The sequence below is a fragment of the Oryzias latipes genome, chromosome 9, assembly GCF_053564925.1.
Source record: "Oryzias latipes strain Hd-rR chromosome 9, Olatipes_Hd-rR_3.1".
NCBI classification, from domain to species: Eukaryota; Metazoa; Chordata; class Actinopteri; order Beloniformes; family Adrianichthyidae; genus Oryzias; species Oryzias latipes.
This window is the reverse complement of record NC_136245.1, coordinates 18,862,112-18,886,786: the sequence shown is the minus strand read 5'-3', so window position 1 is coordinate 18,886,786 and position 24,675 is coordinate 18,862,112. Positions and strand designations below refer to the sequence as shown.

The window sequence follows — 24,675 nt, the reverse complement described above, 5'->3', positions numbered from 1 at the left end:
GCTTGCACTTGTTTTTGAGGGAGCACACACAGGAGACAGCTGGCTTACTGTCGAGGCCAGGTCTTTTTGCAGAGACTGAACATAACAACAGAAAGGAAAATTCTCTCAGTCTGAAACACCTGCGGGCTTCCACATTATCCCTCTCTTTCTGCACTGCTCTGCGCTGACTGTTTGCTATTTCCTCCCACCTTGATGGCAGGTTGTCTAAAGGCTAGAGCAGGGAGTTGGTGAGGGGGTGGTCCTCTTGACTCCAGGCTATACTGTCTCTCACAGTCTCTATGCCATGATCTCCGTTTGGTTGCCATGGACACCATCGATAACCAAGGGTGTTTCTTTTTTTTCCCCCCTCCCTGTTTTTTTTTTTTAGATCTTTAAGTCCAGGCTGTTAAATGTGGAAAGTTTTGCTTCAGGGGTTCAATCATGCTTAGTTACCGTCACCATCTTTCAGTTATTGCTCACTTTAGCTTTTTTTTTCTTTTTCTTTTTCTTCAAAGAACCTTAGAAAGAACATGAGATTGCTTTGCAAATGCTGGCCAGGTGGACTTGCCGCACTGTTTCCATTGTAGGAAATCAGGCTAGTAGGCCAAATGCATTTCTATTCCCCTGTCTCCCTATTTACTGTTGCTTGTGTGGGGTTTTTTGGTTGTGTTTTTTATTGCGAGCACCAGCTGCATTTCCTGAAACTGTATTTTTCATCGCGGCATTCACCCTGCTGTCCTAGTTGTTCCAGCAGACAGGCCCAACCGAGCTGCCAAGGTTTTGATAGGCCAGAGAGGGCAGCACTGACACTGGCACACCAACAAAGCCTTTAGTTTGGAGTGATCTCACCTCTTTGTAAGCTTGTCTGCTTGGAGGCCAGTGCTCTGCATGCGAGGGCTTCTAGAGGTAAATTGTATGGAGGGGAGGGATGGATAGATCCCACCCACCAACCCTAACCAGCCACTACCTCAGTTCCTCCAGGCCTACAAAGCTGGCAATGAAAGGATGCCATGGCTGAGGGCAAGGCTGACTCCACTCCTCCTCCCTCCTTCTCCTGTTGCCCAAGGCTGCCCCACATGACCCCCTCCCGTCGATGTGTTGGGCTTGTTTTTTTCTTTTTAAGTTAGCAATAGTGTCCTTGGCTTTTTATTTCAATTTATGTATGCACTGTTTTCTGTCTATGTATCGCGTTTTTCCTGGCGTGCATATAGGTAAAAATGCTTGAGTCTTGCAGGGTGGCGCTGGCAGCCAGCACCTTTGATGGAGGCACACAATGACTTGGAGCCTTTGGCTGATCAGCTCAGACCTGCCACACAGAGGAGGCGTTCCACTTAGCACAGAGGGTGGAGAAAGAAAGAAAAGAGCATTTATGCTCCCACCAGCCGGCCCCGTGACAGTAATCACTGATGCCATCCTCCCGATGCTTTTCTGTGTGTTAGCAAGCAGATCTAGTCCACTGTAACAAATACAGAAAAAAGGGAATGGTTTTAGATGCTTTCTGTTAACAACTTTTTTGTTTTTTAACAAAGAAGAGGGTCTTGCAGCATGATTTTATGGGTTTCCCTTTATTTTGTGCATTTGTTGAATACACACAGACTTGAATCACTGCATCCCATGATCCCCAAAGATCTTCATGTGAACAAGTGTTTGTGGAGCAGAAAGCTGTCATTTGTTCAGTGGCAGAGGAAGCACTAAGTCCCGTCAGACGCCTGTAGTCAGTTGTGGTTTGTTTCTGTCATAGATGCGCGCGCACACACACACACACATAGGTAACAGTTTTAGACACACTTGGGCCTCTAAGCTGTCAACAACTAAAGAAAGTTCATCCAGCTCAGTTCCCCTTTCCCTGTGGGTCCTAACCTGGCAGCTGTGAGGAGCAGAGCTCTCGCACCATTAGAGGTGAGGCTGTGTTTGAAGCCCTCGGCTTCACTCAGGTGTGTTGATGTTTCAACTGCAGCTTTCTCCAGGCTGTAGTTCAAGGACTTCCCTCGCTGGGAATTTTTGAAATAAGTATTTTTCCTATCATCCAGATTTACACATAACCATTCACACACTTTTTTGTGTGTGTGTTTTTACAGGTTAAGTCTGGATTGCTGTCAAACACGGCCCTTAATTGGCTGCAGCTCATGCTCATCTTTACCTTTTTGGGATTTTGCAGACAAGAATTGGCAAAGATTAAAAACTGAGAGCGCTGATTGTGACATTTATCAAAAACTTTATCGTCTACTGAATACATGTAGAAAATGTGCAATTTTCTTCTGTAAATTTGTTTGCCCTGAACCCCCCCCCCCCCCCCCCCCTTTTTATCTAAACATCGAAGGTCACGATACAAGCTAGTTTAAAAAAAAAAAAGAAAGATCACAGGCCAAGGATCTTTAAACCATTTATTTTTATTTGGTTGTCGTTTTTAAAGCGAAGGTTCAGCAGGATTTTTTTATTTTTCCATAACAACTATAAATTAGAAGGAAAAAACATGTGCTCTCCAGGTGCAAATAAAAAGATTTTCAAGGTGTAAATCTTTTGTTGGGTTTTGAGCCTAATTGGGAAAGAAAATTGACTCAGTCCAGAATGATTTTGTTTTGCTGGCCATGGAGATCCCTCTCTGTGTCTCAGCCATGACCCTAAAGCTTCATGCACTTCACCACAATGAAATGATCCTGACTTTCACTTGTTTTTCAAGCTTCAATTAAAGTGCTTATCAAAATAACTCAAGAGAATTCAATGCCATCTTAAAAATAATAATGTTAATAAAATATCTCGACAAGATGTGAATTTTTCACTTAAAATTCATTTACAAGGCAACAATACGAGGTTGTTGAACAGTGTTGGAGGGGGTCATTGAGTATGAATGAGGGCATTCAGCAGATGTTAAGTGTTCTTTCTTAAACTTTTCTTTCAGTGACGAGCTCCCAGGTTACAATGCTTGTGTGGATCTTGTTGATTGTCATGGTAGCTAATAGATAACACCTGTACACATCTGCATCGGCGTCACTTTAAGTCTTTGTGTGGTGCCAAGACTTCTCGGTTTCTACAAAGAATGTGAAACAAGTTTACTTTACGAGTTCTTTTTGTTGAACTTTGCCGGCGAAACTCAGCTGAGCTCTTTTGTCAGGGTGACAGGGTTTATAGTAAAAAAAAAAAAAAGTTCTTGTCGATGAAAGAGGTGAAATTAAATTGACATCTTAACTTTTTGCAGCTTTTTCCAACAAAAGTTATCAAGCAACAATGAAAAAATATCAATTATTCAATAATATTGTCAGTTTTTAAGGCTGAGAGTCATCAGCATAGAAACGTATTTATTTACGGTTGCTTCAGCTGGTCTGTGTTTATATTGTTTGTACCTTACCAAGTGTATGTATGTTGCATTAATTCTACTAATTTTATTGTTGTTTTTATTTTATTAATGATTGTTTGTCTGCTCTGTGTTCCCACTGCCAAAGGAATTTCCTACTGGGAAGATAAAGTAACTTGGATTTGATTTGATATGAACCCTTAAGCTTCTTCTGGTGTTTCTTCAAGGAAAAGTCTATCAAAATGTGCGTAAATGTGCATGTCAGGCTCCATGTGGAAGTCTCTTGCATTCACTGGTAGCTCCTCCCTTTCATAAGACAGTTTCCGGGTTCTACGTACATAAAGTGCTGATATTAAACCGTCACTGAAAGTTAAACCAGGTTGAACTTTGACTAGGGACTTGAATTAGGTAGTGACGTATGGACATCGTCCCTTCTATTTTAAGGAAATGACAACTGTTTGAAAATTGATCACAGAGGAAAAATGAATAATCGTGGTTTGTATCCGGCCGGAATTATATAACACAATTTTTTGTATATCAGAATAGAGCTGTGAAAGAAAAAGCCTGGAGCAAGATGTGCAAGAGTTGCACTGCTGCAACCAAGCCTCTTCCAACTGTTGGCTGACATGTGCTAGAAAACTGTAGAAAAAGAAGAAGAAGAAGCCCCTCCCTGCTCGTTTAGGGAGAACATCATGGGCTAAACGCGTGTTCAAGAATGCCCATTGAAGTGCGTCACATGTGAGCGTAGCATTACTCTTTTATGAAGGTATGATCCCACCTGTTGTTTGAACCTTCAGAGTCCCAGATATTCTGGGTGTTGGAATGAAAAGCCACATGAATAGTGCACAACCAGTTCAAATTAAACTTGTAATAGAAAAATGGATGCCTCTATTATTTAAGATGAAAAGGGAAATTAAGCTCATGCAAGATAATACTATAAGCCACTCTACAAAAGATTCAAGCTTTACTGTTGTAACCCCCACAGGCTTTTCCTTCCATGTTTTATTTTTTATTTTTGGTAATACAGCGAATATAATGAAAGGAGGAGCGTACCATCTCTGAGCCTATTACTAAAGCAGTGAGGGATCTTTAGCATCATTGCATATCTGACTGGTATTTCTTATTCCATCGTCTGATGCCTCTCCGCTGGCTGTTCTGGTGCTTCACTTGGTTGGCTTTGTTGTTTTTGCTGTAGCGTCTAGTTGCTAGCTGGTAGCTCCCTGTGGGATATGCAATGCCGTGCCCCTGGCTGCAGTTCACACACTCCCCCTGCCTGTCTTTTTTTTTTCCAAGCAGCAAGGGGGAAAGAGAGAAAGAAATTGAGGATGTTTACCATGCTGTGGAACTGCCTGCTTCCCAGCTTGTCTGCCTCAGACCAGTGATGGAGGGAAAGAGACATGGGGGGAGGGAGTGCTGCATCTTTCTTTCCTTCCCTCCCTCCTTGCTTGCTTTTTGCGCCAATTTTTCCCTTCCTCCACTCTCTCTTTTAAATTTCTTGTCTTCGCCTGCCCTCTAAAGGCCAAAGGGCTCTGCATTCTGTATGTAAATGTGTGTGTGTGTGTTGGTGTGTGTGTGTGTGTGTATGTGGCAGCCTGCCTGCATCTGGCTGGTGCATCAGTCACTGGCTTTTTGCTAGGCATGTGCATTCCCTCCCTCTGCTGTGATTTCAGGGCTTGGGTCTAAGTGGGGTATTTTCACACTCACAAACACACACGTGTTAATTTTCTTTCTGGAAATGGCAACATTACTAGTAAATGCAACAGAAATATTTTTTTTACTTGTTTTAACTCTGTTGTTTATTTTTTTAGCAAACCTTTATTTTTACTTTTCCTCATAGCTACCTTATCGAGGAACTTACACCCACAATTTAACCTAATTTTACTAAATATTTCTTTAATTAAACAGTTTTTGTAGAATTTTTAAAGGAGGTGGAGTCAACTTTTGGTAAAGGATCCAGAGCCATCTTTGACTCATGGAGATGGAGCGGGCTTTGCATGGTACTTTATTGTCATGCAAATGCCAATAAAGAATAATGCACACTGAGCTTTTTTTTAGGGGTGGGGGCAGCTCATAGACTAGTGTGACGTCACACATAGAAAATGCCCTACCTCAGACTCCAGCGAAATAAACTGTTCGCCATTTTTCCACATTCCGGGCGCTGCCAACAACAACAGTAATTTGTCCAAGTTGGTCTGAATCACGTTTCTAGGGTAACTACTGTCGCCAACCATGAGTTATCCTGTTCGATGTCCACACCCCTTCCACGGAAAGCGGCTTGGGAGAACCTGTCATTCAAACTTTCGAGGTGGGGGCAAGAGGGCACCGCATGCTTTTACGGAGGCGTCTGATTGGTCATTTTATAACTTGAATAAGTTGCGATACAGAAAAAATACCAAGGAAAATAATAAGGATTAACAAGATGATGTTAAGAAAAAGATAGCTGAGCAAGAATCGTTATTCTGACAAGTTATATGACAGATGGTCAAGCTGTCCAGTGATATACTGTCTATGAGGCAGATCCTAAGGTGAGTCACAATGGAGCCATGGTGTGTGACAGAGATGGGGCCAGAGGAGTGTGAGGGAGGCAAAGCTAGCTTTTTTTGTCAGAGGCAGGCAGAGAGCTGTGTCAGAGGAGGGGCCAGGGGTGTGTGATGTGGGTGGAGCTACGTGTGTGACCAGCTAGCTGTGTAACCTGTAGTGTGTTCCTTGCGTTCACTATAACCCTTGTGCTATCTTAGATGACCCCACCCTCACATTGACGTGTTCTCCCTACCATGACAAAGGTGGATAAAGGTGGAAAGATTTCATGTAATCCATGGACACCAGTGAAGATCACAAATCATTGAAGAAAAAAGGTTCAGCGCACTGTCTAGTGGGTCTAGATGACCCAACTCCCAATGTTAAAGTGCCTAGGAAAGCACAAGGGTTAAAGCTCTTAATGCCATTGACTGTACTACTACTGGAATGGGTGCCCCCCACCGTCTTGTTTTACAAATAGGAAGTAGCACTGGTTCCAAGAAGCCAAAATCCCATAGATTTTGATTGAGGAAAAAAACAGCTAAAGTCATTAAAGTTGTTAGAATAACCATTCTGGCTCTACTATCTGTTTTTAAAATCTTCTTGAGGCTTATCTATTTCTTGATATTTTGTCTTTATTGCAAGTTCTTCAAGTTATAAACTGACCAATCAGGTGTCTCAATAAAAGCATGTGGTGGTTGCTGGCCACTATGTTGGACGTTTGAAATATCTGATTGATCCAACAAGAGTCGACAAACTGTCGACTGATGTAAGCCAGTGTTTGAGCTGGTAAAGTATTTTTTTACATCCACACATGCACGACACACACATAAACAGTAATAAATCTTCATAGTGCCTGCAGCAGCGGATCTCACACATAGCACTAATATCTGGATTATCTTTAGTCACAATCTCTGCACCAAAAATTCTTCTTTAAGGCTTATTTAGTCAGTAATTCTTTTTAGTCGCTTTTTTTATGTTCAGTCATCCCCATTTACTTATGTTCTTAAGAAGGGTTGTAGGTTACCAGAAACCTGGTTAAATTTCCAAGTGTAAACAAGCAGTAAAACTAGTTCTGGAAAGGAAAAAAAGTCTGGCGCTGTTGTTTGATTCTTTGCCTGAAAACAACAGAAAAAGTTAAGCAGGTAAATCCACAAACGGCAGATAAGCACCAAATCTCAGGGAGCTTTCAGGCAGACAGATCCAGCATCAAACGCACAGCCTTGCAGACTTTCCAAGCCCAGGGCCCTGCTGCAGGCCCCCCTCCCCCCTGTTCACTCTGGTGTCACCCCTCTGATTGGAGCTTGTCTGTCAGCTGAGTTTGACACGATGACAGAAGGAACACAGGGAAATCGCGGCGCTTGCTCTTGCCTTTCCCTGCATTGTGCGGGTGTTGTTTATTCACTGAGAAGGGCTTGATTTTTGATTTAGAATTTGTAATGTGTTTTAGGTTTTGTTACCTCAGCAAGAAAAAGGCAAACTTCCTCTTTTTTCTTTTTTCTGGTGGTTGATCCGAATGTGCTTAAGCTCACGCTCACACAAAGTTCATAAGTGCTCTTAACTTTCATTACTGTGTTGTGGCCTGTTTGGTTGACTTCATACATTACAGCCACTCCAACCAAGTGAGCGTGACTGCTTGTTACAGAAACCTGATGAACAAAGTCCCTCTCCCTCACACAGACAGGGCATTGTTCGGTCTTGTGCCCTTCCACCTTTCTCTTGCGACCACTTTGATCAAATCCACACTCTGCAGTCCTCGACTACTGCCCTGACAGCTGACCCCTGCATTTGTAATTTCCCCGTTTATGTAGAACTTTATGTAGATTAATTCAACAATTTATGCAGATTGAGTATTTGCCACTCAGACTGGAAGCACTAAAAGGTAGATGGGCGCTGACCTTCCCGTTAACAGCCATGTAAGCACTTACCGATTATCTTATAACCGTTACACGCGGCATTAATACAGCACCAGACAGACGCGCCGAACAGTTTGTGAATTTTAAGTTTTGCACAATGCAGATTTATTTGAAATAAAACCGTCTTTGCATCAAGGTGCAATTTGGAAAAGGTTGGTTTGCGACACATATGATTGATTAAATGATGATTTGATTAAAGCATCATAGTTTCTGCAGCCGTACTGGAGAGAAAAACAACTGCCAGCGGTGGTAACCAGCAGCATTTCAGCTGTCTGTGTCCCGCAGAGCCTGCACACAGCAGCAAACTCACTTCTGAGTAGCAGTACCATTGCCAAGGTTGAACAGTCAAGTGCCATCAAGAGCAGTTTGCCACAGAAATGGGTCTATCTGAAAGCAAACAAAAGGCTCACTCTTGACTCCAACCACTTGGTATACTGTAGGCTAAATGTGCACAAGCCTGTATGACATTGGAAAACAGCTTTCAGCTTGAACATAGTGCAGAGTCACAAGAAGGCAAATGCCATCATTTCAACTTTGTGGACTGTAAAAGGATAGGAAAAACAGCCGACGCAAGGTTAGCGGAGCTTCATAAGTTTCTAGAAACTGAAGTTACCAGTATGAGAGTTTGACAGTCACAAAGGATTTGACATTTTACAATACTTTGCCATTATCTTTTTGTCAAAGATTTACACTAATAAGGAAGTCCTTTACTGGAGTAAAGAGCAGCAGCAAGTCGGCATCTGTCCTTTAACTGCTTAGTTACACAGTTGATGCCCATGGCCTCAAAAAGCAGTTCTTCCATCAGCTCAGTAGCCCTTTGTGTCTTTTACACAAACACAAAGTGGCCTGTCAGTCACAGCTGTAGGCGAGGTGTCAGCTAAAGTTACTGTTGAGGTGAGTTAGCTGGTCCGTCTGGCAGAGAGGGCCAGTGGGAACACAGCTGTTCATTTAAACCTTCCACTTTACACACACCGTGTCTTTCGGGGAGTTTCCCCCCGTGTTCCAAATTCGTTGTCATGTCTTTGTGTGGCTAACCATTTATTTCTCTTACTCTTTTTGATAATGATGCTGCAAACACGTCAAAAATGTGTGCTGTTGTGTAGTTTGAGGCTGCACAGAAACTGCAGGGGGGTCTGATCCGAAGCATGTCTGTCCTCATCAGGTTCAGCTCTCTTTCTGCAGACGGATGAAGAAGGACGAGTCCCGCTGGACCTGGTGTCTGCTGCAGCTCAGAGGGAGGAGCTCCTCCACAGCGCACAGGTCGGAGACTCTGCCCTCAGAAACATAGTCGCTGAGGTTTTGAATATTCCCCTTCTTGAGGCCGGGGCCTGTCTGTTAGGTCACCTCATTTACTCTTACCTGGTGGAGAGGGGTCCACCCAGCCACACTTCATCCAGCAACCAGCTCCACAACCTGGGCTACAAACTGGTCAGAGCTCTGCAGAGAAACTCCCTCCGAGAAGTCACTCTGGGCTGGACGGATCAGCGGGCTGTGCGGCTGATGGAGGATGTGGAGACACTCCTGGAGCTGAGCAAAGGGCAGAACCAGGATCTGGTGCCTCCTGCTGTGAAGCAGTGCAAAGCTGAGAACACTCAGTTCCTGATGCAGATACTGGAGGACCTCAGGTCTCGCGGTGAAACACTACTAGCTTATATGTGGTGAAAGATAAATGCACCTAAAAGGACTTGAATTCACCACCTGTCATTGAGTGAAGAACATTTTCATTTATGAAAGAGTCACCTCAGGCCTTATAAATGCAATAAAACTTTACCTATAAGGTTTTTGTTAAGCATGACATCTCAGAATTTATGCATGTTTTGGGAGATTTTATACATCCCCGATGACTAAAAAATTGTTTGGGTGTGTTCCTTTTTTGTACTAAAAAGTTTTACTCTTTTTTTGAAATGTATAGTTATTTATTTGTAACATGTTCAGTTGCATTTTTTATAATATGAACATTTCAGTTAAGATGAATGTTATTGTTCCTAATGTTAACAGAATAAACGGCTTTGTCCTTTGCTTGAAATTTTCTGTTGTTGACCAACCAAAATAACAGCAAATCCACTAATAATGATTGCAGTGCGTCTCTGTTGCGTTGCTTTGACAGAAAAAAATTGAACGTTCATTACTCAAACAGAATGTTCACATCAACTCTGTCATGTCTGCGTTCCACGTCTGTCGTTTGAACCACAACGCAAGCTTTTTTAACAGGTTAAATGTAATCCTGCTCTGAGATGGGAAAAGGATTGAGTGCTCTCTGCATTTGGGTCTCACAGGCAACAGGCACTGTGCACTTTATGTTGGCATTGCCTAATAATGGTAGAATGGAGGCGAGGAACTTCAATCACAACTCTGGCACTTTTGAATGAACCTTGAGGATGATAAAAAATATTTACTTTGTTTTCTATATCTGCCAAAAAATAAACAGCATACATCAATCAAAATGCATTTCAAATTCTAGATAAACATAATGAACTTTCAGACCCAACAATGACTCATCTCTCCAAAGGCGTCCTGTCTGGAAATTTCATTGGTGGGAGGAGCAAGTGACTTGAGGATGATATTAAAGGCAGGCAACATCGCAAGCTGAGAAGACAGATGCTAGAAAAAGAGGCAGGCATACACTACTTTACAACATTACAGGCATACTGTAAAAAATACAACAACAAACTAATCAAAGGATATGTACAATATCTTTTAAAAAATAGTTTCATTTTAAAATAAATAAAAGTGTTCCCTTTCATTGCAGCTTTCAGCCTGATACGTTCTCGTTATGTGCTTTCTCCACATCATACAACATGAGAACACTTTGGAGAAAAACAAATGAATTGATTTGAAAAAAGGGTACACTATTTGGATGCATTACCACCATTATTTCCTTTAAAGCGACAACACGTAACACATATCTGCACTTGCAGTCCCTTCAGGTATTAGTAGAAAAAAAATGTACTTCCAAAGTAGCATTTTTGGACGACGCTAGTTTGAGAGGCAAGGTTTGTGACTCTGTGCAGTCAATGAAAAATAAATAATTCAAAGGTATTCTAGAGTGACACATATGAGCCAGTTGATATGCAAGCGTGCTGATAAATGGATGGAGACAGAAACTGTACAAAGGGCAAAACGTGATGGCACAAAGATGGAGAGAAGATAATATGAGAGAAAGCTCCACTTACGGGAAGGACAGGGTTTAAGAGTGCTAAAGACAGGCAGGCAGTGCTGGGAGGGGTGGGGTGAGGGGGTGGGCAAAAGAAGTAGAGGCAGGGATCAATATGATGAGAGGAGGTCTCTTCAAACGCAGCCTGTGCTGTGATCTTTCAAAAGATGCTCCACAAGAAGCCCAGGAGACCGTCCCTTTAGACAGGGTCGCAACCCTGCTCGCTGACGAATGACGGGACCACAGAGAGAGCAAATGGAGGGAAGCATGATGGGAAGCAGGTTCTGAAATGCCAAGACGTGCTCAAACACCAACTTTCCTCCATCCCTGACATCTCAGGCCTGAGTTTACTTGGAGCCACGTCTTGTCACACAATGACTTGCTGCTCATCTCTGCAAAGTCGACACCAAACCACAGCTGTCGCTTGTGCTGCGGCGCTCCGACACCAACACACGCTGTAAGTGAATCAAGGCATCTGTCTACAGCTGGAGGGGAGATACAATTGTAACACACACCAGCGATGAGAGACGCAGCGTTACTTTGATTGGGTAAATGCTTCTATGCAATCACTCTGGAAGGACTGATCAAAGTTGAGCTGTGGGCACAGGAGGTGGGGCAGATGGAGAGGGCGGCCAGCCTGGGGCGCAGCATCACAGAGAGCCTGTTTGTGTTTGTGCGTCAGTTTGTGTGCCTAAGAGAAAGTATTTTCGCCCAAACACAAGGTTGTGTCTGTGAACAAGTGGTTACAGAGTGAGTGTGCAAGATTTCTTAGAGGAGCTGTTTACTCTCCTGATGGGGCTTTTTTTTTTTTTTTTTTGCCTGCATGCACATGGAGAAGTGTGCGCGCGTGTGAATGCTGTTGTGTGTGGCCGCCAAGGCAAACACGCAGGCAGATGAGAGGGAAAGAGACCAGCCTTTCAAACAAGATTAAGGCTGTGGCTGCCTAAAGGCCTGCCTGCCTGCCTGATGACACTCTGCATAGACTGGGTGACATCTATGTTAACACCACGACAGCAGGCCCAGTCAGCTGCGCCTCCTCACAGACAGAGGAAGTGTCTCTTTGAGTGACTGAAGATGGTCACATGTGTTTCAAATGGTTGAAAAAGGCTACAGCTAACAGATCTGCTCCTGCAAGAGCAGTGAGAAAGCAGCAAGGGAAAGCAAAGCAGAAAGGGATGCAAGCCCGCAGTCTCTTGGTCCACATTTGTGTTAAAGAATAAATCTGGAGGGCCCTGCAACAGACTGGCAACCTGTTCAGGGTGTACCCCACCTTTGTCCATCAGTAGCTGGGTTGGCTCCACCAACCCAGAGACCCCATTAGGGATTTAGCTGGTTGACGATGGAACGTATCTGGAGGATCACAACATAATCGCTAATCAACTTAGCTGGATGAGCTGAGACAATCCAATGAAGTGTAAGTGACTGCAACATCATTACAGCAAAAAGGGGGGCATGAAAACAAAGGATACCTCAGTACAAATAATAAATAACATCAACATTTAAAAAAAACAATCGAAAAAATTATATCCTGTGGCAAAAGTATTACTTTAAGGCCTCTACTTTTTAAAATATGGAGGAACTCTCATCCTCTTAAAACAGAGAAAATGATCTTCTTGTTTTGGTTCTGTGACAGTCGCAGCATGCACATGGATGGAGTCAGAGAAAACTGAAGGGAGCAGCTCACTTGGCCAATAAAACTCCTTCCCTCCAATATTGCCCCCCTTTCGTGCTCTTACAAATTAAAAGCACACTTGTTAAAATTAAACTATTTTGAGTAGCGTCCAGTATCAAAAGGGCACTGCATGAAACAGTACTAGAAAAATAAAACAAAGAAATGAATGTTGAAATAAAAAAAAATGTAAATAATATGTTTTAAAAAAGGGGTGGAAGTCCAGAGGTGTGGAGCTGCTCGAGAGCAGCCGTCTTCCATTCTTCAACGCCCAGCAGCAGACAGAGAAGTGGAGTCAGTGGGCGGATGAAGTAATCTACCCGGGGTTGTTTTTCTTTCTTTTATTTGGACTGGGATTGGGATCCAGTTTCAGCTCTCGGTACTGCACCTGTTAAAACACAGAGATGTGTGCCCATGCACACACACAAACACCACTTGGTCAGGTGGAAAGAGCACAGGATGCTTCAATAGTACAGAAACCCTCCAGAGGTTTCAGTCCAGCTGTGTGGAACAGTGGCCTCAGGGAAAGGATTACACACTGATTACAGTACACACACACACACACACAAATATACATGGATGTGCGCAACCGCTAAGGTGGTACTGTTCAAAGCTCCAAAACACACTAATGCACACTCACAGATGCAGCGCAAAGATACACACGCACACAAATGTACTCCCACAGATGTGTAATAGTGGCCTAGGGGAAGGAATCACACACATAAACAGGAGAACAGGGCAAAGGCTCATGGGAAAGCTTGAAAAGAAAACAGCGTCATCTATACACAGAAATATCATAGGAGAGAAGAAGCAGGCACAATATACAGTAAAAAAATGTATATATATATATATATATATATATATATATATATATATATATATATCTGTGTATGTGTGTGTTTATTGTCATCAAAGAAATTACTGTCTATAGAAATTATTACAAAAAATAAAGATTTCAGAGGATGAATGAAAAATATTGATAATTCTAGGAACTCTGTACTAGGTTAAAATTGAAAATTGACAGAATATGTAAATAAAGGCACTTTTTTGTGTGGTACACGTAAACTGCAGTTGCTCAAATGTCTTTCAATTGTGTTAGTTAACATTGATACAGGTGTCACTTTCTGTGGGGGGTTTAAACAACTCCTAAAATGACAGACTCATGTACCTAGGAAGCCCAGAGCAACCAAATGTGATCAGCTACGTAACGTTACTTTCAGTCAAGAAGAAAACAGGAATTTTCCAACTATCACCTAATGAAAATGAGAACATAGGAATATCATTTACATAATCAGATCACTCATCCTTATAAGCACAACACTGAAGTTAGACAGACACCGTAATACTGACCTACAATCTGTACATTTCAGTGCAATTGTTGTGTTAAATTCAGCAGAAACGTCTTCGTGACTTCACCATGATATTATTAAAGCTAAAACTTCCAACATGATTATGGAAAAATCACAACAATACAGGTTGTAGAATAAGCTCAGCTGAACAGTAGGCCATCTGCCGCAGCATCCACTTCCTTGTAGCTAAAGCTGTGAACAAAATAAATAAATGTAAAAAATAAGATATTTCAATGTTGTGTTTAAAAATCTGAGTTCTAGATAGATCTAGACCTGATTTACATAAAATGAGCAATTATTCCTATCCCAGTAACTAACCAAAATAGGGGAAAATATTTTTTGGTCTCATTGAACATTTTCAACAGCCATGTCACCCTGAACACATCCGATCTCGTTTGACCCTAAAACTAAACAGGGTTGCCTGGCCCACCTAAGTTACTGCACCCACATGGAGGGCAAATTGTGCCCCAATCTCTGAAAATAAAAGCCAAAAGGAAAAGCATGTTTTGTTTTAATAAATATAAATTAAGGCTTCTAGGTGTGATTTGTTGCATTTTATGTATTGTTTGTATAAAGTCTTTATGCCCAGCAGATTAATAAAATTACTTAGACCAGTTTTGACCAGTTCATTCGTTTTTCTCCAGGTCTATGGATTACTGAGACACAAAAATCTGATGACTAAGTTTCATACAAGTATTGTACCACTAATATCTTAAAACAGACATTTAACAGCTTCATTTAACTGTCTGATCATCAAGCCAATCATTGAGAGCTTCCTCTGTTTCCTCCAACAAATTCTGATTCCCACCCGACGCGGATCTTTGCAACAATGGCGAACAGATCTTAAAAAGAAGCTGCTCTTACCTGCAAGTGATGGACACTTAAACGCGGAAGCACACAGAGGCTGAGCAGCAACAACCAAAGACTGTCACAGGGAGAGCCGCTCTCCTTCAGTTGTACACACATGCATACACAAATACAGTTGCTAGCCTAGACACATTCAAGACAGTGATGCGCAGTAGCCACTGAATCCAAATTCCAATAGATAAAAAAAAAATAGACTTAACAGTCTCAGCACCAAAGAGGCAGTATCGTCTGAGGAATCTCTCCTAAGTTGATGTACTACAGGCTACTCTGCCTGTCTGTCTGACTGACACCGTCTCTGATTCTCCAGGCAGACAGCAATCTGACATAGATGTGGTTTCTCTGTTCTGTCTCATGGTGGGTCTGTCGACTGCGGACGGGAACAGCAGCATCTCGGCACAGGCTGGGAACACGGCTTCGTCATTCATCTTCTGGCTGATTCCCACTGTTGAATCAGTGAAGCCTTCGGGCCTTCTGTCTATAATGCACAAATCTTAGATGTAAACGAGCATATGTGTGCGTTTTATCTCAAAGTCATGCCAATAGGAATAAGCACCAACAAAGGGAGAATGCACACACACTTTACACCTCCCGCACCGCACAGAAAGACATGGCTGTGAGGTTTTTTTCTATCCTTAAAAACCCAGTCGCACACAGACACAGGCTCAGATCTTGGAGTATTTCTCTTCATCTGTCTCACAGTGGTGGCCCCCATTGTCCCGTTTAGGTGCTTACAAAGTGGTTAGGCCGGCATGTGTTGCTCTCTTCGCCTCACTAGGCAGCCAGATCGCACTGATTCAAATCTGGTTAGGAAGCAACCATCCCACTGGACAGCTGTACAAATGAAAACCTTGTTTGCTGCAGTAAAGAAGAAGAAACACAAGCAGCCACTGAGAAGTCTTGACTGGGAGCGACATGGAAGGAAGCATATGAGAGAAGATCTGGGCAGAGAGCGGGACAAACCAACAAACCAAGAACGAGGGAAAACAATGAAGGGGAAGAAAAGACGGGGTGAGACAGAGGGAGATTTGTGGACAGTGGTGATGAAAGATACTGTTCTCATGTGGGTGTGGATCTCTCTATAGTTCTGCCAACTAAAGCAGACAACAGAACAAAAACCCAGGGGACCGGGAGGAATTTTTTTCGTCCCCATCTGTGTATGGATGGCTGTTTATGTCTGTGTGGACCATGACAGTCTTGGCAGAATGCCCGCACGGACTCCCATCAATGACTGTGCGGCGTCCCTGATATAACAATTAATTCACCAGTGGGTGAACGAAGAAACGCACGAGTGGTTTTTGTGTAATTACACGGATATAACAGTTAATGTCAAAAGATTGCAAGCAAATTGGGGGGGGGGGGGGGGGGGGGGGGGTAAAAGTTTTGTTCAGCTCAACTCATTTTTATCTTCTGTTCTACGACTTAAGCATACAAAAGTAGGGCAGGTACTCAAAGCAAAACTCTTTCTGGTCCTCTTTTTACGGCCGAACACCTACAGCAGCAAAATAGGAACGCGGCAATTTAACTCTACACAGTGACATTTCTGTCCAAACAAACTCTTTGTGAGTGCACACAAACAAAGAAAAGTTTGCATGTCAGTAGAAAGTAAGATTTTGTTTCCTAAGAAGACTTGCGAATGGGATCGACAGAAAGAAACAGTGCAAGGGGAGAAAAAAACTCCCCACAATATTTCAATCAAACGAGAGTTTTCTCTGTGAAGAGCTGCCAGCAAGGAGAAAAGCAACTCAGGCGTCACAGGTTCAATTCCAGCTTATAGGTGACAGGCCTGCCTGATGCTGCACCCTTGGCTCACTGCTCACCTCACTTTGTAACACACACTCACACATACACAACAAATCAATGCACATATGAGAGCTAGTTAAAGTACATAAAACCCCAAATAAAGGCAGAGGAAGCAAGAAGAAAGTGGGCCGTTGGCAAAATGAAAGATACTGAAATGTGTTAAAGTAAAAAAGTGAGCTAATGCAGCAAGCACACAACCAATTTGGAACACAAATGGGGAGCTTAAAGGGAACACAGACAGGAGAAGGTGTGCTCAAAGGCAGCTCCACCCTCGCTCCTCTCTTCTCCCAAATGTTGACAGTACAAGTGCAAAACAGGCTTTGAAGTGTGCTCTGCTGAAGGGCTGCCGTGTACTGCGCGTTGTGCTTCGTTTAACGGTGTTACCCACAAAGCATCCCGGGACCTGCTCCTTTCTCCTTTGCTAACTGTCTTTCATTCTCTTCCTCGCTCGCACACCGAGCCTTGACAGTGTTTGAAGATGCCGGTGTGGGCAAACAGACAAGGTGGGTGACAGTCAGCAAAAAAAAGGCGAGTAAATAAGCAAATTCAAAAAAAAAAAAAGATGGGATGTCATTTTAATGATACTGTGTTATTTTCCTCAGTCCTTTGCAGGGGAGCTCAAAACTCACTGAAGGTTTCATCACAAGTGACAAGTAAAGGAGCATGAGGGTATTATCTGTGCACAGTTCAGATATCTGCAGAAAAGGGGAGATAGGAGAAAGGGCTCAGCATAGTGACATATGCAAAGACACCAAACAAAAATGAAAAGTTTGGCCCCATTAGCTGAAGTAATAATACATATATTGAGTAGATTCTAATACTTCACTTGCAGTGAACCGTTTAAACTTCTTTCAAAAGTGGGCTAGCTCAAAACTAAGGGGAGAAACAATCTGCTGGAGGTGAATGATAACATCTGGCAATGTTTCAGCTTTTAACTATCCTGCCGTTGCTCTCAGTCTGTCCACAGAGGTTTCATCGCTAACATAAATGCTTCCTGAAAGTATTAACCTGCCTCCCTGGCGTTCATTAGGCCCTAAATTAGAATTCATGCTTATTTTTGTATTGGGGATTTGATCCAGTTACTTTACACCCATCATAAAGGGCCACTTGGCATGCTAATTGCTGTGTCCCTGTTCATGCACTCTCTTGCTCATGTTTATAATGGTGCAATAAAATAAACTGGTGCACTGATTTTTTTGCAGACAGCAGGTGGAGAATACTTCCTGCTTAAAGGCTGTTCAGTTTTGGTTTGTCAAAGAATAAATTGGAAGTTCCCAAATGTCGATGGTAAAGCTAGGTCAACCCCAGATCATTAAAAATAGCCTCAAGTCTTCCACGGCAATAAGAACCACAGCACATGTAGCCTTTAGCATGGCTGCAAACAGAGAAAGATGGTCAACGCATGGGAAGCACTTTTTATGAATTTGATTTGATATATAAAGTGTAGGAGGCAGACAAAAATGACAGCTTTACCATGCTATGAATGCCATGTGTTCAACAACAGGAATGTCCTTAGAAGTAAGGTAGCTTCTGTTTTCCGTGCAACCTATGAAAAATGAGTCAAGGTTCAAAGTCTTCAAGCTATTGCAAACTATAAAGAGAAATTTGAAAAAAAAACTGCACAGAATGATAAAGCTATCTCACCGTTAGCGTGATTGTGTAAAGCTATATAAGTAATGATGGGCTGTGGCCCGGTCAGGCTGCCCTTTGTATATAAAGTCATTAGATCCTCATCAGTTCTGGTTGCACTGAAGCACTTCTAAATGATGCGGAACAGCGAACCGAAACACCCCTAACCCACCTCACATGCATGGCTTCTGGGAGAACTTGTGTGTGCGATTATAGATGTGTGGGGGGTCACGCTGGGGCCCTGAAATAGCACTTCATTAATCATCCAAGGTGTCAGGCATGGCGGACCCATGCACCTATGCCAGTGGGCGCCGTAGACACACACCCATGAGGGGATGCTTCATTTGGAGCCCAGCACCTCTGTGCATCATCCCAAAGCCTCAAGGGCTTAATACCCTCTGACGTCTTTGACCCAGTAAGACAGGGGCAGGCGATGAGGTGAACCCACCACCGGAGGCAGCGGTAGGGCTCAGCACAGCTTTCTGGGTTGTTTTCAGCCAACAATCACAAAGCGGGTTGTCTTTTCAGAATATTGACCTCTGCATTCAGTGAGAAAGTTTAGATCAAGGACTTTAGAGTTTGAACTTCCCCTACTGTTTCTTTTTATACAAACAAAAAGATCCACCCTTGCTGTGTTGTTAATACAAAAAACAGCTGATCTTTGTCAAGTTCCCTCCTTGTTCTTTCTCTTCATTCCATCTTACCCTGATATCATAACTCTGTAAGCTTCCAGGCTCTCTGAGAAGCCTGGCAGTAATTACCATTCCAGCAGCTGCAGCGGTAAACTTACAGTAGCACTCACATTATTACCTATACAGTAGGCACACAACCAGCAGAACATGAACTCGACCAGAGCAATACACATGCCCCCACCGTTCTTAGCCAGCAGGCCCTCATTAGGAGCCTTGTAAAGTCCTGGGACCTGCCAGGCTTGGGCCTCTTCACCACTACACACCCCCAGGCTCCAGGTGTGAGGGGGCTGCACTTCACCTTGGGGGACAGCTTGGGCTCATTTGAGTCAATGGCTTGCCCTGCGCCTGCTGCTGCAGCAGGCCCCTGTAAACTACAAAACTGCACGAGGGCTGAAAGGAGGAGAACACGGGGTGTGTGCAGGGGAGCAGGGATTATGACCCTGTAAAGATGAAAGACTATGCGGGCAACAAGCGATCAAAGAGGAAGTGTGTCAGCACTGATGTGGCAGGGAATTGGTTCTATCAGAGGCCCCGGGTCGTTCAGCCTCAGTCCGCATCTGCGTTTCTAAGTGTGTGTGTTGAACTCCACTCAGTGGGACTTAATAGCCACAGTGGACACCAGTGCTCCAAGATAACACCCTAACTTTCACAAGCTGCGGCTAATTGCTGTTTAAGCTACATTCTGTCCTGGGTAGCAGAGAGTGTTATGGTTAATGCACACACACAAGCACACCTACTGTAAATTTGACTTGAAACCTGCATCTGAAGTCTACATAGTTAATCTGATCTCACGGTTAATGTAGAAGCATAACCGCAAGGGGCCGGTAAACTGTTGATTTACACTCTGTTCCAATTACTAGCATTGCTGGGAAACAACACCTAACTGTAATTGTGTGTGAGAACATGTGTATGGAGTCAATCAAACTAGTTATAAGCTGGGCACTAAACTCACTTAACCTTGTTATCTTTCAACACAGCTCAAGCCATGTAAGAGGAAATTGAATTAGTCTAGCAAGCTATTAATAGAAAAAAACACAGAAACAGTAATCAAACTGTTACATTAAATAGTAGTCCGTTCACCCAACATGAAAGTAAAATGCAGAGAGGCCATGAGCTGAGACGAGACATGAAAAGGAGAAAAAAAAAAATCAGTCTGAGACGATAAAAGGAAGGCTAACCCTTGGCTGAGGCTAGGACTGACAGGTTTGATGTGAAAAAGGGAATGTTAACCCACCACTTGCACATCTGAGGGTACTCTGGACAGAAAGTCCAGCAGCTCGTTGTTATCAATAGTGTAAGGGTCTCGAAGCTTCTTGGTGAATTTATTCACTCCTGCAGGGAAAAAACAAAAAACATAAAAACAGCCAGTGTGGGTAGGAAAAAGATGAAGACAGAAATGATTTAATGCACTTCGCTCAAAGTAGTTTAGAATATAAACAGAAACAGCACTGCTACGTAAAACATTTTTTTAGATTCTGTTTCTTAACTATATTGTCAATGAAAAGACGGGAAAAGTAACATTGCTCACCCCAGGCCAGCACTATGAGTCTCAGCGGGATAAAATAGATGATGACGGTGGCCGATCCCAGAGCCACAATTGCTAGCCAGCTTAAGAAAGGCACAGTCCAGTTAAATGTGCTGCGAAGGGAGAATACAGGAAAGGGCAGAAAATTTGGTAACTTTTCAAATGTTAAGCCTGGCTCAAAATAAAGATTTCCCCATCCCCTTTCACAATTTCTAATTGCAGTAAAGGTTTCATGTTTTTACTTTGCCAAGCATCTTCAAAGTTTCAATTACAGCATGCCTGGATGTGCAATAAATATTAGACATATAGATATTGCTTATATCATAGCAAAGTTTTGCAGGAATGTGTTAAATATTAGACACATAAAGACAACCTTCTTGTTTGTGCCTCAGAGTTGAACGTTAGTCTTTGCCAGGCTAAGTTGCAGAACCAGGCGAGTTAAAGTAGAGAAACTTAGCCTGGGAATGTCGGAAAAACAACCTCAAGAAGACAAGGAGCAAAGCAGGCCTGTTGCCGAGGAAAACAGGCTTACTTCTTTATCCTCTCGCCATAGGAGGCCACTTCATCCAGAGCATTCTGTACGCTGATGCACACGTCCTGAATGGCATAAAGCTTGTTCATGAAGCCCTTTTTCTCTGAGTCCTGCAAAAGGACAGATAGAGATATAACGGAGAGAGAAAGAAGGGATGAAGAAGAAAGAGATGCCGACAGAAAGGAAAAGAGCAAAGAGAAAAAAGAAAGAGAGAGAAGACAGAGGCTGGGCACAGGCATCTTTGTGAGAACAATACAGTTGAAAGAGCGTCAAAGATTTAGAGTGGGAAGCCAAATCACCGGATATCCTGCATGAAGTGACAGAGCGCTTTCATTCCAAGCAGTAATAGAGATATAAAGTTGGCAGAACAAATCAAAATGTTTTCCTTTTACAAAAGCACACACAAAAATTTGAATATGCGAATAAAGAGGGAGAATTAAACTGAAAGCCAAATGGATATATCAAACTTTGGGCCCTTACCCTCTCTGTCTGCTGCTGCCAAGGCAGCTATAGGAAGACGGGGCAGAGCCCTTTTTTGTTCTAATGGCTGGCACACTGTGACGATACCACCAACCGTGACATCATTATCATCCTCATTAACATTGTCAACTGCAATGAACAGCATTTCCATTCCAACTTTGGATGATTGTGAACTCTGAATATTGCTGTAGCGAGTGGGAGAAAGCACAGACTAGCATCCGTCTACCCCAAACAAAGCAAAGGGTTTGAGAAGTCATGCAACAGTCAACAAGCTTCCTGTTGACTGACAGGCTGGCATGGACAAGACAGATCTAGACACAATGGCAAAGTGGGGACCATAACTGGCAAACTTTTGCAACACGTGTCTGCATGGCATACAAGGGGAAAGGAATGGAAAAACAGAGCAGAATTTTTTCATGATTTTGACTGTAGATGTACCGGGAAAGAAAAAAACAGCATTGTTAATGAGACCATAGAAATGAGAAAGTTTGATCATTTATTGTAAAGCTTGAAAAAATGAGAATGTCTACAGCTGCCTGAAAACTGGTGCAAAGAGATGACTGTGTAACTGATGAAGATTGATGGATGCTGTGTGTTTTAAGAATAAAGTTGTGACTAATTCCTATATGCTCACGGTTGACTAAGAACCATTCAAAGCATGAAACCTTCAGGACCTGAGAGGCCTTCACCACATTTGGCTTTTTGAGACCAGCCACCTCACCACAAACCTCCCAATGAGACTCAGACTGCCCCCAACCCACCCTCGTCTTTATGCTCTGTATCCAGGATCAGATAATGTGAAAAATGAACCATAGAACAGTCAAGGAGACCACATGGCCTCCCCAGCAAAACCACACAAGACAAATAGATATAATTAGACAGCCTCTCTGGGTTATTTTTCTTCGAAAATATCTTACTAGACTCCGTCTTTTTTTCCTACTCTAGGTCCTTTTGCTTTCCTCACAGTCCATCTGTTTTCCATTGCTCGCTTAAACAAATCTCAGAACATGGTGTCTGTTGTGCTAGCCTTGGTAAGACCCGAGCCGAGCCAGACTGGGCCGGGTCAGGACAATTCATTTTTGAGCCGGGGTTTAGGGAAGAGTGTTTGAGGGCCATGGGAGTGGTATGAGAGAGCAGGTGGGGGTGAAGAAGATAGGTCAGAGGTCACAAGCGCATAAACCATTGCCACATGCCCTTCGGACTGCGGTCTGACTCCTATTTCCTGTCTTCAAACACGGCTTGCAGAGGCGGGAGGTAGCAATAACACTGAGGGCCACGGAGATCCTTGTTTTCCCAGCTTCCCTGCACACTGTGCACATATGGAGTCAGGCAACCTGTTCTTATAATGGAACTTAATATGCACACAAGAACACACACCCTACAGCCATTAGATAAGGTTGATCTGCACACCTGGTCTTGCTGTGTTTGCCTACAAACAATTCTACATCCAAGCAAACATTGGACCACAAGGGGACCTTGACTTCTAAAAGTTGCTCTTTTTCTACTGACTGTGTGGTGATTTCCAAACCATGAATCATAGGAGAGAAATTTATGGAGGCAGGAAATAAGAAAGACAATACCTTCATTCATCATAGTTATAAGAAAAGGAGAATTAATGTTGTCTTAAATATTTCATAAAAAGATTAAGTATTAGAATGCTCGAAGGCCTCAGGAGCGGATCCGTCACTGTATTAACACACTGAATAAAAGATGATTGTTTTGTCAAGCTTTCTGAGGTTCTGTGAGGAGGTGTGCGTGTGGATATTTCCGTTTGGCATGTGATCAGATATGCAGTCGTCCACACTTCACTCCGAAAGAAGGCTAAGGTCTTCGCGGGAGACCTTGATGCAGAGACTAATGAAATTAAAGCTGCAGTCTTGCTTTGACTTTGCTACAGATGCTGATGTATTTATGTTCAAAGTGTCATTTAAATCCCAGCACCTCCTGCAACAGCCCAATGATGGATGGTACTGCATGGCAGTTAATGTAAGAAGTCAAATGAATGTGTTAAGCATCATGAATTTTGATGGACTGCAACCACAGGTTCTTCTGCATGTGTCATGTTTAGCTGACTTATTAAGGGGAGTCTGCACACAACAAGCAACGACAGTTAGAAATGACTCCAGACAAGTCTTTGTAGGTACTCTTTTGTGTCAAGGGGATCAACTAGATCCCACATCTGCAAGAAATTTTGGAAGCTTCTTTACTGGTACATTATTGTGGTACTTTAGCTCTCCCTTTAGAAAATACTTTTTTATATTGCAGCCTCCTTCATAACAATATGTGATGTGAGCTCAGCGTGAGCACGTTGCTATTACACCGAAAATTGCATTAATACAGTTTGTGCTGTGAGTGAAATGTTTTTGTGTACGTAGCAAACTCTTTGACATCAATTAACTCTCATCAGGCTGGTAGCAGAAATATTTAGTGAGCCGGTGTCCTTTGATGGCGGGGAGTTGCGGATTTTAATTGCGCGTGTGCATTTAGAGGCCATAAATGCATCTTTTGTGGTTATGTCCAAAGTTTGCATCATTGTTTGGATGTGTGGAGCGTGATGTCAACTCCCTGAAAACTATTCACTGTTCAAGCAGCAGGAACAGCCGTTAAATCGATGCGAGTTGTTTGCATCTGTTAGGGAAAAATAACCCACTTTGATACCAAAGAGAGCCCAGGGACGTGTGCTCACACACACACAGACAAAGAAACAGCCAAGTCAGGCTAACCACATCGCTTGCTGGTAAATTGTGGTAAACAAATGTGGTAAACTCCTTGAAACAGCTGATTAAATATTTAACAAAGGAAAGATGCGCAGCCCCTTAGTGTACTTGGCTGTTCTGTTTTTTTCACAGAGTTGCCAGAATGGCAAAGCCCATCTAAATGTAAAAGTGCAAAGTGAACAGTTAGCAACTTTACAAAGACAGTTTGTTCTTCACTGACCCAAGGCCCAGGGCTAAACAAGAGAGAGGTCGCTAAGGACTTAGCCTATTACTATGGACCCAAATATCTGTCCTATATCCATTGGGTGGAAAAGGAAACAGCCATTTGAGACTGTTTTAACCTCTGATCACACTGTTCTCCCTGCTGGGTTATGCCATAAAAGTCATAAACCCAACAGTTATAATGTAGCAACATTTATCCCATCCCGCCAGGAAATCAGTCTGAAGCACCAGTGACTGCTGCTCATTGCTGCCGTGCTAAAATTGCACCTGTTTTTCTTTGTTTTGCCCCTCTCACTGTGGCAGCACAGTAAAAAATTGAAATGTCATATAAAACC

The 24,675-nt window shown here is 42.9% G+C and overlaps 2 protein-coding genes across 9 annotated transcripts in view; one reads left to right on the top strand and one right to left on the bottom strand.

The window, feature by feature from the left end:
* slf1 (SMC5/6 complex localization factor 1) overlaps positions 1-9,730 on the top strand; it is a 34,836-nt gene extending 25,106 nt beyond the window's left edge. The window contains exon 18 of the mRNA XM_023958540.2: positions 8,867-9,730. Coding sequence (XP_023814308.1) covers positions 8,867-9,366 — 500 coding nt within the window. The 3' untranslated portion in view covers positions 9,367-9,730. The remainder of the gene's footprint in view (positions 1-8,866) is intronic.
* A 2,989-nt stretch (positions 9,731-12,719) lies between these two features.
* mctp1a (multiple C2 domains, transmembrane 1a) overlaps positions 12,720-24,675 on the bottom strand; it is a 140,344-nt gene continuing 128,388 nt past the window's right edge. For 7 of the 8 annotated variants that reach the window (XM_078952866.1, XM_020706012.3, XM_004072648.5 and 4 more), the window contains 4 exons: positions 20,922-21,031; positions 20,393-20,502; positions 20,099-20,196; positions 12,720-12,915 (listed from right to left, as the gene is read on the bottom strand). In XM_078952866.1, the coding sequence (XP_078808992.1) occupies positions 12,844-12,915; positions 20,099-20,196; positions 20,393-20,502; positions 20,922-21,031 (390 nt within the window). In that variant the 3' untranslated portion in view covers positions 12,720-12,843. The remainder of the gene's footprint in view (positions 12,916-20,098; positions 20,197-20,392; positions 20,503-20,921; positions 21,032-24,675) is intronic. The other variant, XM_078952867.1, reaches the window with a different exon arrangement.